This window comes from Triturus cristatus, chromosome 5_1 (assembly GCF_964204655.1).
Source record: "Triturus cristatus chromosome 5_1, aTriCri1.1, whole genome shotgun sequence".
Taxonomy (NCBI): domain Eukaryota; kingdom Metazoa; phylum Chordata; class Amphibia; order Caudata; family Salamandridae; genus Triturus; species Triturus cristatus.
In genome coordinates, this window is record NC_140587.1 from 883,978,696 (window position 1) to 883,997,590 (window position 18,895).

At 44.3% G+C, this 18,895-nt stretch overlaps 1 protein-coding gene across 2 annotated transcripts in view; it reads right to left on the reverse strand.

The window, feature by feature from the left end:
- Positions 1-18,895, reverse strand: part of NETO1 (neuropilin and tolloid like 1) — a 677,063-nt gene that overhangs the window by 15,654 nt on the left and 642,514 nt on the right. For both annotated transcript variants that reach the window (XM_085605913.1, XM_085605914.1), the window contains exon 8: positions 16,460-16,573. In XM_085605913.1, the coding sequence (XP_085462039.1) occupies positions 16,460-16,573 (114 nt within the window). The remainder of the gene's footprint in view (positions 1-16,459; positions 16,574-18,895) is intronic.

Here is an 18,895-nt window from a genome sequence, read left to right on the forward strand (position 1 = left end):
ATCAGATTTGATCGACAAGAGAAGACCAGGACAAAGAGGACCCTCTGCACGAGAACTAAAACCCTGCTGCAGAAGAAAAAGGCACCAAACACTGCCTGCTGCTCCCAGGGCTCAAGAATTGCTGCCTGCTGTGTCGTCCTGAACTTGCAAGAACTCCAAGAACCCTGGAGCACCTCCAGCCTACAATATATCACCAAGAAGCTCTCTTGGAGTGAAGTTATCATCCCCCTGCACTCCACAAGCACAGAATGGTTAGAGTAAGAAAATGATAACTTTCCTAAAATGGCATTTTCAGACTTGCAATTTACAATCAGCATTGAAGTCAGTAAAACAGGAGGTCAGAAGGCAAAAAGTCTGGGGAGACCACACCATACCTCTGACAACTAGAGACCCAATTTCTAGCAAATATATAAAGGTTCAGGCTTGCAGGGTGTAAGATGGTGGCGAAATGAAAGAGAATCCATAGCTCAAATGGTGGGAATACCAAGTGCTAGGTGTACCAGGTGCAAGGTGGCAGGGACAGCAAAGTCATGGGTTCAAGAGCAGAGGATGAAACTAAGGGGCCTATTACGTTCTTGGTTGGAAAGCCTCCAACCTTAGGTCAGAGGCTGTCTGACCTAGATCGTTGGTTTCACTTCCGACCACTTGATTACAATTTAGGCAGTCAGAAGTGAAACCAGCTGGCCATTCCAGCTGGATTCTGATGGACTCAAGGAGCCCGTCGGCCAGTTGGGGACCACCCCGTGATCTGTATGAACGGCATTTTACGCTGTCCGGATTACGATGCATGATTTCCGGCAGGCTTTCCATTCTGAGCTTTCTGACATGGAAACCCTCTCAAAAAGCGTATTTGCGGTCTCTGGTTGGGGGCAGAGGGGGCACCGTGTGGCAGGCACCCAGAGGTGCCTGCCATGCAGTGCAGGGATAAGCACAATCTCCCTTTTCTGTATGGGAGCTTGTGCTACGGCAGGTTAACAGCTGTAGCACAAGCTCCCATACAGAAAAGGGTGCTTCTGACCCCACCATGTGCGGTTGCATCAAAATTAGGCGGTTGGGACCGCCGACCGGAGGTTGGTTGGACCTGTATCTGCAAAGGTGCTTCTGCCAGACATCGTAATTGGCCCCTTAGTGGAAAACAAGCTACAAGATTGTGGAGAGGGCAAGATTAAAGGAGTACGGAAGCCCTTTTTGAAGGAGTACAGAAGCACTTGGAGTGGAAATTATTGGGGTAAGTGCATGGGTAGCAAAGGGTACAAAGGATAGGGTGCAATGTTGTAAGGAATGCTTGGCATCAAAGGATGGGAAGTACACAGTGAAATGGGTGGATAGTGGGGGGTGCACAAGCTAAGTAATGCATGTTGGAGTACAGATTGTTATAGGAAGTTATAGGAAAGACATTGGCCGCACAGGTTTAAGATGTTGGTTCAGAATACAGGCGGGGTCCCAGATGTCAAGGGCAAGTACAAAGAGTTAGGGGTAGTGTTAGGTTAAACCAATATTTTTTAGGCTCACACCCAGTAGTACCACTAAGGCAAAAAAAGAAATGTACTCAGTCAAAAGTGCAACTAGCATGTACCTCTATTCCCCTTCTAGCTGATAATGCTCTGTTTGAAAGTGAGAGCTAGGAGTAAAAACTGTTAGAGTAATTCTTACCTGCTGGTGTTAAAAGGGGGCTCCACCAATGTATACCTAAATCTGTATGTGCACACAATGAATGGTATTATACAGTTATATTATTATCTATTATGCAGTAACTGTCAACAGTTCATGTCCATTCGAATTCTAGCAATTATTATAAGAAAATCAAAAGATATTATGCAAATCAGGCACATGTTAGATAAACCCCAACCATATTTTACAAATATCTAAAATGTTGTCAGCCATCCAATTTACATGGCTGTATTAGTTCACTAGCTTATAATATGCCCAGCCATGAATAGTTTCACTGAATACCATACATTGTCATCAGGTCAGCAGTCGAAATCCAGTCATTTAGCATCTCATCTCAACAGGCTGTGTCTCACAATACTTCTGCACCTGTACCTTCTAAACCTTCCTCACCAATAATGTCTTATCCATGCTCAGCCATCATTATATATGAGATAAGGTATCTCCTGATGTCCCTTAGCAGGATAATGAAAGCCATTGAGGAGTTCAATGACTATATAGAGGAGGAAAGCCAAAGGCTGACTTCTTTTATAAGGTAATGGTACTCCAAGATGACTTGCAATATCCTTATCATGTACAGCAGGGGGTACTTTATCCCTTATAATACAAAATCACACCATCACCTTTTCTACATACCACTTGAATTCTTGGTGTGTAGCTCTTTCATATGAAAGCGACAGCATGTTTGCAAACATGAAGAATAAAAAGCAAATCTCCAGTGCAAAACTAAGCACCTCAAAAAAGCTGTTAGATATTTGTTGCAAAAAGATATTAGAATCAGTTTAGTACAAGCCAGTTTTTTAAAAAGGGGCAGTTGCTCAGAAAGTCTAGAAATATGCAGAAAGATTCTAACATTTCTATAGTTGACTTATTAGTGCAAAAAATAATGATATTGACATAAATTTCTCCTTTGTGATTGTTATTTTTAGGGCCTAGCCCTCTCTGCAAGGTCATCCCCAAACCTTTTGCCTTCACTCAAATTTGTGCTGAATTCGTTTTTGTGGGTTGCTAGCCAGTACTAAAGGGCTTGTGCTCTCTCCCTAATGCATGGTATAATTGTCTTACACCAGTTTGGCTAATTAAAATTACTTGGAAGTCCTTTGTAGAGTGGTATATCATATACCTAGTGACTGTAAATTAAATGCTACCAGTGGTCCTGCAGTACTTATTGTGCCACCATCTTATGTAGTACCCTAAAACATTTCCCAGGCCTGCCATTGTAGCTGGAATGCAGTGTTGCACTGCCATGTCGACTTAGCATTTAAACCTCCTTGCCAACCCTTAAACTCCCCTTTTATTACACATAAATCACCCCTATGTATGCCCTAGGTAGCCCATAGGGCAGGATGCTGTGCAATTAAAAGGTTGGACGTGTACATTTAAGTTTTAATGTCCTAGTTGTGAAAAAAAACTATTTGTTTTTAACTACTGTGAGGCCTACCTCTCTCGTAGGATAATATTGGGGATTTAGTATACATAAGCTTTTATTCCTATTAGAGAGGAGGTAGATAAGTCATTTTTGGTACCTGTGGATTTGTAATGATAAACCCTCTTTCATGGAAAAGTTGGATTTTCTATTACAATTTTCAAAATGCAACTTTTAGAAAGATGGCATTTTCCTGCCCTTTGTCCTTTGTGCCTGCAGCCTGTCTTGAGTCACATGACTGGGTGAAGCTGACAGTTAGATTTTGTGAATTTCTTCCAGACAGTCAAACCATAGAGGGATTAGGTGTGCCGCAATGGGCCATCACTGGCAGATTGGGGGGACAGGGTTGAGCACAGCCCTGCTTACACTTGAATAGGCTGTGTCATGTCTCCACACAAAAGGATTAAAACCCCTATATTGTCACTGAAGCCAACTTGGAGCCAAGGCAGGGAAGTCAAGAATTTCCATGCACTTCAAAGAACCTTTTCAGAAGCTACTCCCACCTTCAAGAAGTAAACCAATGTGTAAAAATAGGACCGTCAGACCAACTCTTCAGATCACTTCTGGATCTGTGGAAGGATACCCAGAGGACTGCCTGCTGCTGTGACCTTATGTTCACTCTGTCAGACTGCTCCTGTACCAGATTGGACTGCTTTGTTGCCTGGAGCCCACCATGAACCCTCATAGGCCAGCCCTGCTGTTGAGCCCTGCATCTTCACCTGGACCCAGGACTGCCAGAAGTGACCAAAGGGGTTAGTTTGTTTGCCTAATGTTCACAGCCTCAGGGACTTAAAAGGTCACAACAATGTTGAACCTGCACTTGGACCCAGCCTGAATGAATCCTGAACCCACAAGTAGTATCCCCTCTGTCCAGAACCCTTGGTTGTGGTGCTAAAAGTGCCCAGATGGACATTTCCCAAAGCTGAGTACTTAGACAAAATTTGGCCAAAAAAGGGCACTGAGAGCTAGGAGGAGTCTGGGACCAACCTGCTCGCCTGTCCACTTAAGGTGTACCATCGATTCGGATTGACTTTGCGGCTTCTCCAACTCTGTTCATCTTTGCAGCTGCAAATCCATTTTGGTGGTCCTTCGCCAAAGGGGTATCTGACCTTGAGGAACTGTCTGCGTTACAGCCCACTGCCTCTACCCACTGTTGATTTTGGACTTCCATTTCGGTGACTAAGTCCCAAGGTAATAATCTTCACTGGAGCTGCACTCCACGGCCATCCAAAGATGACACCCTCTCCTCGGACACTCCTGCTGCCTTGCCCTACTGAACTTCTATCTTCTCAGACGTTTTTCTTCAAGAACTTTTCTAAGTCTGAAGATAAGTGCTGACCGGGCCCAATTCACTTCTTGTATCCGAACTGCGCTTCATCATGGTTGGCCTTAACTTTTGGCTTTGACCTGGTACCGCACAACCAGATGTCCACAGTTGGCGCTTTGATCTTTTAGGTGCTAGATTTCACAAAATCTTTGTGGTTTTGGTGTCAAACAATTTAATAAAATGTACTCTATTTTTCTAAATTGGTTGATGTTTGTGTGTTGCATAAATACTGTATAGAAAGTGCCACCCCAGGGGCAGCGTCCCCCGACTGCACAGCGTAAGTATCGAATGAATAGAATATTTTTAAAATTAATCAAAGGTACAGGAGGTTCATCAATTCTCATAAATTTATTAGATCATCATGAGTACTTGTTCATGAGCTGATATTGTATGTTCCATTCTGACACAAAGGCCTATCTTACTAATAAAAGAAGGCAGGGCTTTGGTAAAAAATGTATGCCACTTCAAGGCAGGAGATTTTTTTTTCCTCCAAATTATTACAACTTTACTTGTGTGCTGTACTGTACAGCACACATATAAATTTGGAAATGTTTTATGCTACGTCAAAACATAATATTTTTTACTGGAAGGGGACACTTTGGGTACAAACCCTATGCTAGACTTTACACACTCAAGATTGTAAAATGGTGCAATGGGTATGTGTGCGGCGCAAGACTGCCTAAAATGTGTCAGTGCAGGGGAAGAGAAACAGTGCCAAATTTTAGTAGATATGGTACTGGTCTGCTCTCTCTCTGATGCAACAACTTTGGTTTCTGTGCTGCACTGCGTCAAATGTTATTAAATCTGCCTCTTTGTGTTTTTTTGTACTAATAAGATGCTGCTTGGTCCAAGCTATTTTCACATTTAGAGCTTCAACAGCGTTCCCAATGCAAGAGTCAATAGACACATTTGTTTTTTAACTTCCCTGACTAGATTGCAGAGGAGAACACACATCCTTATGTTTACTCAAGTTCTATAGGCTACAGGAGGAACACAAGCAGCTATACTCACTGATTGTGACCCTCACTTCCAGAGCATTTTATAATGACACAGATAGGAGGAGTATAACTTTGAGTGGAGGATTTTGGTGCAGAGAGTCTCCTAAGCTGCCCACAGTGCTCCTTCCTACCTAATCATCAATTATAGTTATAGTATGCTCTGCATTTGAAATATGCTTTTGGAGTGGTGTGAATGGGCGTGGCTTAAGCTTAAATGGTGTAGGTACCGACAGACCTCAGATTTACAAGTGACCATGCACGCAGTTCAAGGAGCAATAAATCAAACACACGCAACTAGATGCGGTACTAAACTTTCATCTATCTCTTTTTGTGTGTTTGCCTTGTTAGGAGAACAAGCTAAATGCATTCCACCTGCTGGGCGCAGTGTGGCAGCTAAGCCTATGCACAAACATCTATATGGGAAATTATGGCCCCTCTGTAACCGTTGTGATTTTCTGCCTATGTTAACTTTGCGATGCTTCCAATTTGACTTAATTCAATATCTCTGTTTGCAATTAATTACATTTGCTGCCTATTGTGACATTTTTCTTGCTGCAAGATTGGTTATCAAAGCCATATTTTTTAGACCTATACAAAATGTGCCCTTAAGAATCACAATTAGGTTTCTTATCAATACTTCACTTATGATGTTAGTTGTAAAATTGATTGAGTAATGGAATGATTTCAAAAGGCAAAACATAAGTCTGAAGAGAAAACCCCTGATTCAATTTGGATAAAGAATCACATACAGAGTTCTTTTGTTCAAGAAGTTGTGTTGGGCATAGCACTCAGATTACATTAGTGACTGACACAGACATATACACAATCAAAGCATATACCTTTTAAACCTGCACCACCAATGAAAGCAGTTGATGACATGCTAACAAAGTGCAACAGCTAAGCAAAATTTCTGAGGCATTCCACTTGCATACATCTCATGCTACTCCAGTTTTAATCCCTGGAATTCCACTAATCACATCACATACACCAATTAGTATCAGTAGCGGCTGCTACGGAGCAGTAGCAGTGGGGGGAGGAGAATAAGGGAGGGCGGGTTAAAAAAGTAAAATCCACTTACCTGCAAGCCGCCTCCTCTCCTCCATCCGACGCAGGAAACCAGGAAACAGGGACCCACAGGCTCCCAGACTCCCCTAGCCAATCATGATGCTGCTGTCACCAGCATGGAAGCAGCATGACAGCAGCGTTGTGATTGGTATGAGCACTGTGGTTCCGCTCTCAGGAAGGAAGTGGAACCATGTGCCTGGAGCTCATGCTAAGTGCGCATGAATGTTTGGCCGGCCCAAGACGGCCGGCCCAAGATGGCAGGCCAAACCATCACGTGAGCTTAGAAAGTGCCCACAACTCCTCCCCTGGTCTGTGGGCAGGCCAGCCCCGCGAGGACAGAAACATAAAATGATAATAACATGGTGTTATCATTTTATTTTTCCTCTGGGGCAATGCTCCTCCTCCTTAGTGGAGGAACCGCCACTGATATATGTATGAGCAAGTCATGAAGTGAAGTAAAAAAATTTGCATCAGCATTTCCCTGTTATCCTGGTGCCTGTGGCTGCAGATTAAGAGCCATGTCTGTAGTGGGAATTTAACCCAAGCTGTCTTTAATTCTGTCATCGCTGACTGAAAACAAAGTTTTACTTTCTCCGACAGAAGCTTGGGAAGATCAAAGCCAATTACTTAACAGTTTCTAGAAGCCCTGAAATAAGCACACACATATCCAGTGAAAGTCCACAGGTTGGAATCTGTTCTGAAATTTGAATCCCAATAATCAGCCAGAGTCAGCCTTCAAGTATATTTTTACAACTACGCCTTGAACTAACGACTATCCTGAATAACAAAAAAGCCAGAAAAAATAACTGGTTTATAAAGTAACTGAAACATTAAATTCATCACAATCTTTTAGTTTAATTCACTGCAAAAAAAATAAAATTTCTAAAGCTAACAAATTGTTGATTTGAAAGGAAATGGTTACTACACAACCAGCCAATTTAAAAAAATGTGTCATTCAACCTGGGTTTGCACTATTGGTACCGAAAATAAGCTGAGTCCACACAAAACAAACCCTTTAGCATAGCTTGAGGGCAGCCTGTGATCAGCTAGCACCCTTTTTGCAGCACATCTAAGCCTAGAACTGCTGATTTGCTTCCTAAAACAGACAGCTGTAGTAGAACAAATGCAGCGTCAGTTTTAATCACGCTATTAATGAAGTCTTGGCAAACTGTTTGCAGAAGCAGAACCAAGATTGAGAGGAGAGTCCTGCCACTGAGCAGCTGAAATCAGCAGTACTCCAGAAAGCATTACATGTGGGGATATGGAGAGAAGCACCCCTACAGCAATATAATGACAGCAGCGTAAGCAGAAATGAACAAATTACACTGTCTACCGCAGACCTTGCTAGTTTGGATACAAAAAGGTATAGGAGCAAACTAATGCATATCACACCCAGAAATCCAAAGGCACAACTGCAAGATGACCTCTCGATAAAGTACAATTCTTTTTTATGTAGAGCCTTAAGTGTATCCCTTACACACTTGATAAGATAGTTGTCTCACAACTCCCACTGCCCAAAACAAAAGTGTTGCAGCGTTCACCCACTTGTTTCTCCTGTAGTAATGAAAAGATTACATGATGTTAATCTTCATTATACTAATTTCCCTTCCTTTCTACAAGTACTTAATTCAAGAATGGAGCATTTACTTCAAAGTAGACATATTTGAAAAAGTAAGGGGCTCATTACGATAATGGGTGGTTGGACTGCCACCCACTATCACGTTAGTCAGGAGACCAACCAATAAGTAGATGGGAGTCCGACGGCTCAATTGGGAAGAGACCGCCGTGCTGTTGGTCAGAAAAGGGCTATTTTACATTGCGGCTTGTGCTGCGGCTCAGGAAAAGGGTTGAATCACAATCTGCAGTGTGAAACTGCATGTTGTGCACATCCATGCACTGTGTGCCAGGCACCATGTGGTGAATGTGCGTGGGGGCACTACATGTAGGGGGCCCCTGCTTGGGGCCCTCAAAGTCCACCTCTGACAGCCTTTTTATGGCGGTCGGACCACCATGAAAAGGGTGTTGAAAAGGGAGATCTTAATCCCTACAGCTGTGCCTGCAGAGGAACGGCTTCCATGCTAGCGATATGATTCTGACCGCCGCCCCAACAGTATCCTAGATCCTGTTGGAGGTGACGGTCTTTACCCCAGCCTCTTTGGTCTGGTCTGACCGCCTGCACCTGAACGCAGCAGTAGGACTGAAGACTTGTCTGTCGGTGGGACCCCTAACGATGGTCTGTCAGTGGCGGTCCCACTAACATTGTAATCAGGCCCTCAGTTACTATCCCAAAACTGTTTTACCCATGTTCCTTAAATCAGCTCTGTGTGGCCTGTAAGAAGCAGACTCACTGGTTATGCTTCTTGCTAGTATCTGAACCATCCCTCAGGATCGCAGAAAATCCTCCCCTGGATGGGAAAGTGATGGGTGAGGCTTGGAAATTAGAAGGGCAGTTGGTGTTTCATGGTGAGATTCCTTACCCTGACTGCACCACAGTCATGAGACAAAGAGGGTGCAGTCTCATGCTTATTATTTATCAGTTTCTTTAGCCTCAGAGGGGGACTTGTGTTAGTACTGAGTGCTTAGTAGAATGAGCCTTGCTCTGCCGTTCTTAACTTTTCTCCCATGATGTAGCCTGCACTGGGAAGATCTTGGTCGGAAGGAATTATCAAATGTAAATCTGCACCCAACAAACATTAACAGAACACCAAACATGCATCCAACAGAGTACTGATACATCCTACAGCTGTTTATCATTGTGCTCACAACTCTCCCCGTAAAAACAACAAAACACAATTAACATCCAAAGGGATCACTAGACAGAACACTAAGCAGGCATTCCAGCAAAGCTCAGATTTTCCTTATAGTTGTCTGTCACCCCACTCACAACAGTAGCAACTGTAAGTAATAAGTAAACATTTAAAACCTGTAACAGAACAAAATTGTCATAGGAAAACACAAAAATCCACACTGCTCAGAAGCACTGTTTATTTTAACCTAACCACCCTCACAATACCACCCTATTTCTCATATTACATTGCAGCGCACTGTTATAACCCAAAATACACTAAACAATCATCAACCCAAAACCTTGTAACTAGCCTGTTTTGAAGGAGTATGGGTCTATCCTCTCCCTCCTCTTAGTCAAACTCTACATGGAGTTTCTTGGAGTCCTTTCCATCCACTTGGTCAAATCTTCCAGAATACTGATGGCACACATAGGTATTTGAAAATTCCAACAATCCATGCCATCAACCACCTTGGGCATTACCTCACATTTACTGATGCCTGATACAAATGAGCATAACAAATATCACATGCATACTCATTGCCACCAATACCAGACATGTTCAACTCTACCTGTGACTATCACAACCTGTATTAAATATAGATAGCACTGTCCTTGTTTGCGCAATAAACCCCTAAACTGGGGTGGCAAGGTGAGCAAAAGAATGATGGATTTAACTCAGATGTATTGACTCGGGGTGACTGTTTGGTTTGCTCTGCATTCCGTCCATCATCTGTGTGTCTTTTGCTTTCTCGCCCTTGTTTGCACAATGGCACACATTTAAGCAGGTGCACTGGGTGCAAATAGGGACAGTGCACCATATTACACTGAATAGAATACGCTGCCTTCCTGGCAGCTACAAACCAGTGCTGCCCTGGGAACAGTGCAAAATCAAACCTGTGTTTCTCTTAGAGACTGGTTAGAAATCCCCCTGCAGGCAGGTGCAGGGAATGACTGCAACAAAATGTATGGGGATGGATGTCTGAGGATTCCATAGGACCCACTTTTATCCTTCGAGCGGGCTGCCATCAGGGGCAGACTGACAGTGCTCCACCTTTTTGTGATACACTTTCAAACCTCTTAAGGGCATGCTTGCCTCTGAGTTTGGGTTGGTAATATGGCACAGTAGCAAAGTGAGTCCCTTAATTACACAGCCCAAGCCCTATGCAAATATGAGAATGTCCTCTGAAGATAGTGCTGCTGCTATATGTGAGCCAGCACTATCAGTATTATACAACGAGCTGAAGAAGTGTCTGCAGTTCCTCTTGTAATAGTATAGCACCCTGGGGACGCAAAGAGCAGGTACACATTCCAATTGCCCTAAAGAGCACTATATGTAATACAGCCTCACATGCCAAGTGAAATGAATTTACTTCTCAACTCCTGCTAACTGCTTAGTAATTAGTATTCACCATTAATATCCACCTATCCCTCAACCTGCAAATCACAAAGAAAAGAGAGACACACATCAATATTCTCATTTCTATTCAGAATTGAAACCTATTTCCCAGAACCTGACTTCAACATCACTACCCCAGACCATCATGGTGAAATACCCAGCTCACCACCATCATCCACATTCTACACACTCAACAAAAAAGATTGCACTACTTCCAGCAACCACATTCATCCTTCAGCACCTGTGTTGACTACCACTCTATAAAACATTAAGCATTATCACAACTCTGACACAATATTTGACCCAAAAGTGTAGATCACCTCACATCTGCACAAGTTTTTGCTATTCTCATGTCCACAGATTATTACAAACAGTGTTTTAACAATTTATTAGTCTTGCAGTCTTCTGCAACTGATCCTGGCCTTCCTACTGCTAGAAAACCTCATTTCCTTCTAGCTCCTCTTAGATCATGTTCCTCACTCAGCGTTCTAGTTTATCTATGAACACCGAGATTCAAAACAAAATGTAAGAAGAGTACAGTCATGTCAATGTTTGCAACCTTCGTGAATTTGCTAATTTCCCTACAGAACATTCAGAGGGCTGGAGGAAAAAATAAATGAGACTTTGCAACTTTGGACATAACCAATGTATATCCCTCTTCGAAAGTGAAAGCCTACTGATGTTCCTGTTGTTTTGATGCTATCTAAACAGGAATCTAAATCCTACTGCTTTGTGAGCATTCCAGAGGAAAAATAAAATGATAATAACAAAGCGTTATTATCATTTTATTTTTCCTTCATACCGCGGGAATGGCCAGAGCAAGGGCCAGGGGAGGAGTGGTGAGCACACTCAAAGTGTACATGAATGTTTTACCGGCCGCCTTGAGCCGGTCAAACATTTATGCGCAGTCTGCATGTTCCTCACCAGGCTGCTTTACACAGACTGGTGGGAAACATGCATAGGCTCCCTGTTCCCAACAGCATTGCAGCATTGTGATTGGCTTAGGCGAACTTAGGGGAACCAATCACAATGCTGCATTGCATCAGTGTCAATGGCTTAGAGAGCCTGGGAGCCCAGGTGTTTCCTGCAAGGAGGAGAAGCGGCAGAGAGGCGGCGACTGAGACACAACTGACAGGTAAGTTCTTCTTTCTTTCTTTTTTTATTTTTTCAGCCCCTCACCTCCCCCTGCACCCCGACCACCATTCCATACCAGCCGCCACTGCTTTAGCCGTCTCCATTTCTCACACAATGGACCATTTTATTTTTGTATCTGTCCTGTCAGCTCAGATGCATAATTTTTGTAGTCAGATTCTTCACTGTGTGATGCAGGTTATGAGTTAAAGGAGGCTTATATCCCAGGTCCTTCCTTTTACAGGCTCCCGCACTGCTCTAGCAAAATGTATTTATGACCTCTCATTACGAGTTCAGGGTTAAATTCTGAGCCCTATGAAAGTCTGTGTTTGCACAGGGATTGGAATTACGAGTTGTGTGATAATAATCACACCCTTGTAGTTTTTCCCGCATAAATGCCAACAGCTCAAACCTGCCGAAATGTATCAGTGGGGTGGAGTTGCGAGTTGCGGGGAGGGGGTATGTGGAATGCCTGGTATGAACCAGTACAGGCAAGTTTTGGTGCTATATGCACCAGAATTCGCATGTTATACGCTAAAATCTTGTAATCAAGTGACATTTATCGCACCCAATAAATTCTGATTCTTGAGTCGAATTTTAGCAGATATGAATAATATCACACCATTTAAAAGCATAATAAGAGCCCTTGGGCCATATTATCAAGAACGGCGATAACATTATCGCCGCTTTAGCGGCTGGAAACTGCCGCTAAAGCGGCGATAACGGGCATGTTAATATGCCCTTGAGAATTCCAATAGAAGCCCCGGTTTAATGTCCTTCACACCAGAACCTGGGCTTCTATTGGAATTCTCAACGACATATTATCAAGCCCCTTATCGCCGCTTTAGCGGCACTTTCCAGCTGCTAAAGCGGCGATAATGTTATCGCCGTTCTTGATAATATGGCCCCCAGAGTCTTAATTAAAAGCAATCCTCCTATCATTATTAATAATACCATATTTTCTCTTTCCCCAGGGGACATATTTTTATATTTAGAATTAGGGTTATTAAGGCAACTGACGCAAACAGAATAAAGTGTCCAGTGGGCCCAACATCAAGTTGTGGACAGAGGCCCCGCAGAAACCTCTGACGTGAAAGTGTATTCAAACCTAGGACACAATTTTTAAGCATAACACATCTGTGAAAAATAAAGATTATTCTCATTTAAAAAAATCTGAAGAATCTAAAAAAACTGCACAGGCCATGTGTTCATTTTCTCTCCGTTTTCTAGGGTATTTACATGCGATTTTTGATTTGGCAGGAACATTTGAGCTTAAAAATATTTTTGAGCCATTAGCTCTATTCTCTCTGGCTCATTTGTCACATTGTACAGTTTACTTCTGGTCCTGTCAAATACTTATATTTTTTTGTATCAAGCAGTTGGTTGTTCTGCTTTGGAGTGCATGATATATGTCCCGGTTAGTCTCGGTCAGCCACAGCGACGTCACCGCTAACTATCTCATGACTACAGATGGTGGATGTTAGACCTGTCAGCCCTAGGGTGGTCTTACCCTGTTTTTTTGCCTTTGTCGCCTCATTTTTGCCACCATCTTTTTGTTGGCCCTAGGTCTCTGGGCACCTTACCACTGCCAAACAGTGCTGAGGTGCAGGTGCTCTCTCCTAATAACATGGCTGCCACAGGCCCCTGCTACTGCGGAGTGGCCATTGCATACGCGCACTAGTGTTTAGGAGCAGGCTGGGAAATCTTGATACTGTATCTTTACCATCCCGCCTTTTTGTCCCATAGACAGATATGAGGAAGCTCCTGGAACCTTCCAGCCCAGGGAGGAGTTATGCTTTGCCACCTTTACTGGAGGGTCACCTGACCTAAAGGGGAAAGGAGGGAAACTGAACTAGTCAGTTGGGGCACCACTGGACCTGGGGGAATATCTGCCGGAGCGTAGGCGGTTGGGCCTAGGGGAGGAACCTACACTACTGGGACTGACTGAGCTTAGGCCCTGCTGTACCCAAGTTAGATGAGGGACTACTGATCTTGCCCAGTGAGGGGGAGCCCAGGGGACCAACTTCAGTGTGCAGCATGGAACCATCCTGCCCTTCTTTGCCTGCCAACTCAACCCCTACTCTCCTCCCAAGAACCTGCAACTGAGACCAGCCATCCACTCCCCCTAGGATAAGCGCTGTGCCACCCAGGCACTGTAAAGAAGAAGAGGACTGCCTGCTGCGGGCGTTGCTGATCAGGAGCACAAGATAATGAGTGCTGTGCCTGCTGAATAACAAGTTACCGGGCTCCTGCCACCGTCCCCCAAGCGCTGAGTAGCCTCTCAGCGCTACTTTGCCATAACCGCACCGAACTGCTGCTGCACCTCCCCCTGCCTGCTAAGACTCCCAAGCGCTGGGAACTCCAAGCGCTGCAAGCCATCACCGCCGCAGGCCAGGATTTAGCGGAGCTACTGCTGTGCCCCTTTGCGTGTTGTGACCTTCCAGCGCTGTGAACGCTATGCGCTGCCCACCGCACATCATCGCCGCAGCCCGTATCCTAGTGCTGTGCTTTGGGAGCGCTCTTCTGCCGAGGGTCACCGCTGCGGCCCGGGCGCTGCATAAGTGGAGGCGCCACCTGTGCCGCTAACGTGGGTGCCGTGGTTGGGCGCTACCGCAGAGTGCGCCGAGGGCCCAAGATTCACCGCCGCGGCCCCAGCGCCTACTGACCCCAGAGCTGCATCACCTGAGAGTTGCCGCTGCGGCCCCCGAAGCCTGGGGAGGGCCGCCGCGGTAGTGGGAAGGCCGCGCTAGGCCTGAAGAGTGACATCGTTGGCTGCATCGGGTGGCAGGCGCGGCCCCATTGGTTCCGGCGGCCGCGCCCTCTGGGAGCTGCCATCCTATTGGCTCCCGCTGCCCGGCCCCTAGAAAGCTGCAACCTGATTGGCTCCTGGGCCCCGGGCAGAAAAGGAAGCCCGGAGCCCTCTGAGAACCGGCGCGGCAGAGCCGGAGCCCGGTGGAGGTCTCCGCCGGCCTGAGAAGTGCTCTGCCCCTCCCAGGCGAGGCCACGAGTGAGGAGGGGGCCGCCTGGGGTTAGGGGCGCGAGGCGCTCGCTAGCGCCGGTGCGCTACAGAACTGCATACCGGCCTGTAAGATTGACTGGTGAGTGCGGGGAAAGCTGGGGCTGCATCCACACCCCTTTGCAACTATTACAAGTGACCACTGTCAAGGGAGGGGGCTGCCCAACTTATCTGAGACTCTGCCTGCATTGCCTTCAGCTTGAGGGGGATTTAGGGTGCTTAACAACTGCCCAGAGTATGATCCCCCCTGCGCAGGGACTGCTGCAGAAGCTGCGCCCCTCCACCCAAAGTGTTCCCCTTACTGAAGGTGCACCACAGTGATCTCGCCTGCATTGATGTCATGTAAGGACTATTGCATTGGTTAGCCCCTACCAAGGGAATGTTCTGATGTGGTATTCGTGCCCTGATGCCCTTGGATGAATTTACGCATGTTTTACCTGAATGAATTTACTGTTACCCCGAGATTACCTGCGCTACTCACTCAAGGGAATTTACACTTGTTTTTGTGCTGAAATTAATTACCTGTTATCTTGAGATCCACTGCTTCATTTACTTGAATGAATTGATTGTTGCCCTGCGATTATCTGTTTTAGCTACTCGAATGAATTGACTGTTGCCTTGAAATTATCTGCATTATTCCTGAAATGTATTGATTAGCCATGACTTGAAATAGATAGAGTCTTGTTTTACAAATCAACTTGGTGTGGTGTCCTTCATTGTGTGCGCATTACTGAGTCCGGGTGAGTGAGTGCTGCACCGGTGCTTTACACATTGCCTTCGGGTGCCTTCCTACCTCACGCCAAGCTACCACGTCGGAATTGGTGACCCCAGTTCTAACAGTGGAACTCAGTCAGCGTTTACTCCATGTGCACAAACACAATGGGGCATATTATCAAGGGCAATATCCCGGCTTTAGCGGCCCTTTTTGCCTAACAGCTGTTAGCGACAGTTTACTGGCAATAGCGCCCGTTTTTTTGCCTCTTTGCATGTCAGCGATATTTATCGCTAATGACATGCAAAGTAGGCATTCCTCACTAATAGTAAATGGAAACAGTCGCCAAGACAAGTTCTCCCTATTATCAATGCCCGCGTTGCGATAAAAAAGTCACGCTAACTGAGATTATCGCCGTAAGCTAAGGTCTGCAAAAATCCAGACTTAGCTATACATATAATGGGAGGTGGATTCTATGGCTGAATCCACATCTTCCTATCATCAAGGTTTTCCCTATCGCTGCAGGAATTTCGCTGGATTTTCAGCAATATTCCTGCATTTCACCGCTATTGCTGGATTTTTTATCGCCTTGGAGATAAGTGTTGATAATAACGCGCAATCTCGGCTATGTAATCCAGCGATAGCCGGAGATAAATAAACTTGCGCTTAGCGCGCTTAGCGATAATTATCGCTGGCCGTTGATAATATGCCCCAACATCCTTTAAAATCCAAAACTAAAATCTGCAATTAGCCACTTCACTAAGAAAGAAACGATCAACCCCGCCTTTAAAATAAATAAACACCAGGAAATAAGAGAAAGAACAAACTCACAGATTAAGCACGCAATAAAATGTAATTTAAATGAGCCTACTTACTTTTAATATGCACCCAGACGATGATAATTATATTACATGTTCGCCTAAATATATTACCTTTGCAGTGATTTTCATCCCAAGGATACACGCAGTTCTGGACTCCATTACAGACCAATGTATTATTAATGCACATATTACTATGGCAGAAAAATGTATTGGCTTCACACGGGGCTGCAAACAAAAAAAAAGAATGCCATGGTTATTATGAAAATATTCAACACTTAACAGCAGCGAGACATGCAAATCATTGAAGGACAGAGGAAAATGTATTTATTTTCATTAGTAATATGCTGCTTGGGTTTCTGGAACAGTTTTCCCCGCGCACGCCATTTTTTTGAATAAGTGTCATACAGCAGGGGATTGATTGTTTAATGAGCAGTGGGGGCAATGCATGGTTATAGCAAGATTCCAGAGATCGCATCTAAATAGCCTCTTTTTTCACCAACGTGTCATGTTATAATAATATGAAGGAAAGCAATATTGGAGGGCAATTCTCAGAGCAATTACTTTAAATTATTAATGATGGGAAGGATAACTCAAGTTTAAAAAAAGCTGCCTTTTTACAGTGCGGTAAGGAGAAAGGTAAATATATATATATATATATTTAAGCTGTGAGCAGCATGCACAACCCTGAGGCCCCCAGCCTGGCAGACTTCACAAATAAGGACTCAGCTCTTGACAGGTGTGGATTTTCTACAAGGTTGTAAAACCCCAGAGGCTCGTTATACAATGCAAGTTCCCCATTGGAGCTCGAATCCCTGTTTAGTTTCAATAATTCATATTTTGTAGATATCTGCACATATCTATTTCATTACATACAGAAAGCACGGGTTGCTTCCACTTCTATTTGTAGGGTCACGCGATCAGAAGAAGTAGTACCCTATTTTCCAACCAGAAACCTGTGATCCTGTTAGCAAAACAAATATCACAGAAGGAATCACATATATTCATTATATCGAAGAAACAGCAGTAGTAAATGTGCTCAAATCTGGTGATGTGTCAGCATTCTGGCATTTAGGGTGAATGAAAGCCTTTTCTTGACTGTTATTAAACATCCTCGCCAGGCAAGGAGTTTGCGTTTTATTTGCCTGTGCATTGGCGTTATTGTTCGATTCACTTTTTGATAGGTTATTAGAAGTGTCATTTGATTTGACCTTAATTAGCTATATTTATTAACCTGCAGTATGTCACCAATCAATGAATTGATTTTTTTCTTTAGACTTGCATAGATTTCCACATTTGTTTCAATATACAAATACACTAATCATAGATTTCCATTTGTGTTTTTACTGGCCAAACTTCCTTATTAATAGGAACCGCAGATGGGTATGTGCAATTTCGTTTTTGCACAGTTGGAGTGTGAGATATTGAATTGTTGGTTGAGGGGGTTGTGAGTCCTTCTCAGGCAACAGGAACAATCCCTGTCAGTGAGAACCACAAAAAGTCACTATATTAACCAATGCTTAACCCTGTGATAACTTGGCACATAAACAGGCTTAGCTTAGAGGTAATGTGTAAAGTATTTATGCAGCACACAAACAGTAATAAAGTGAAAACATAACATAAGAAAAATCGCACAACAATTTAGAAAAACTGAGTAAAATTGAAAATATGTTTGCCACCAAAATGACAAAAATTCAATCAGTAGAATCAGAGTTATGAATTTTTAAACTTTAAATTGGAAAATGGTGCCTAAAAGAGAAAAGTGCCAGGCGCGGACATCTAGACACATGAGACAGGGGCAGGGTTAAAAGTTATGGCCGACCACTATGGAACGCGGTTCGAATACAATAAGCATTTGGGCTCAGTCTCAGCTTACCTGCGGACTTAGAAGAAATTTCAAGGAAAAATGTTTGAGAAGGTAAAGTCCATTGGGGCAAGGCAGCTGGCAGTGTCCAAGGAGGAGGCGTTATCATCAGGCAGCTGCCAGACAAAGTTGAGATGATAATTCCTATGTTCAGAATTAGTCTCTTTATTGAAAGTCGACACGAAGTTGCAGGCTGCAACCGACGAGGTCTGCAGAAGACCAGATACCCCTTCTGCAAGGTACTGCTGAACAGGATTTGAAGCTGCGGAAAAGACGTAGCGGGAGCTGCAGCACAGTCCGGCCGATCACTGATGCACCTTGCATTGGTCAACGAGTAGCTAGGTCCTAAAGTTCTATTTCTTTTCAGAACACTTTTTGAGCAAAACGTTTCTAATTCCCAAATTTTAGATTTAGGCTTTCTGGGCAACTTTAGCACTACTTCCAGGGGTTAAGAACTTGAGGGGGGACTTGGAGGATTATCAACTCACTAAGGCTGGGTCGAGGTGTGGGTTGAAGCTGGTTAGAGCCTTTTCTGTCCCAAAGGCTTTGCTCAAGAGGCCAGCCAACTAGCCCTTGAAGTCACTCTGGAAGTCCTCAGTTCAAGGTGGAGAGCAGGTCTCAAATTGCAGGGCAGAAGTCTGAGGACACAAGCAGGTGTCAGGCACCTTCTTGATGCAGCAAGTCAA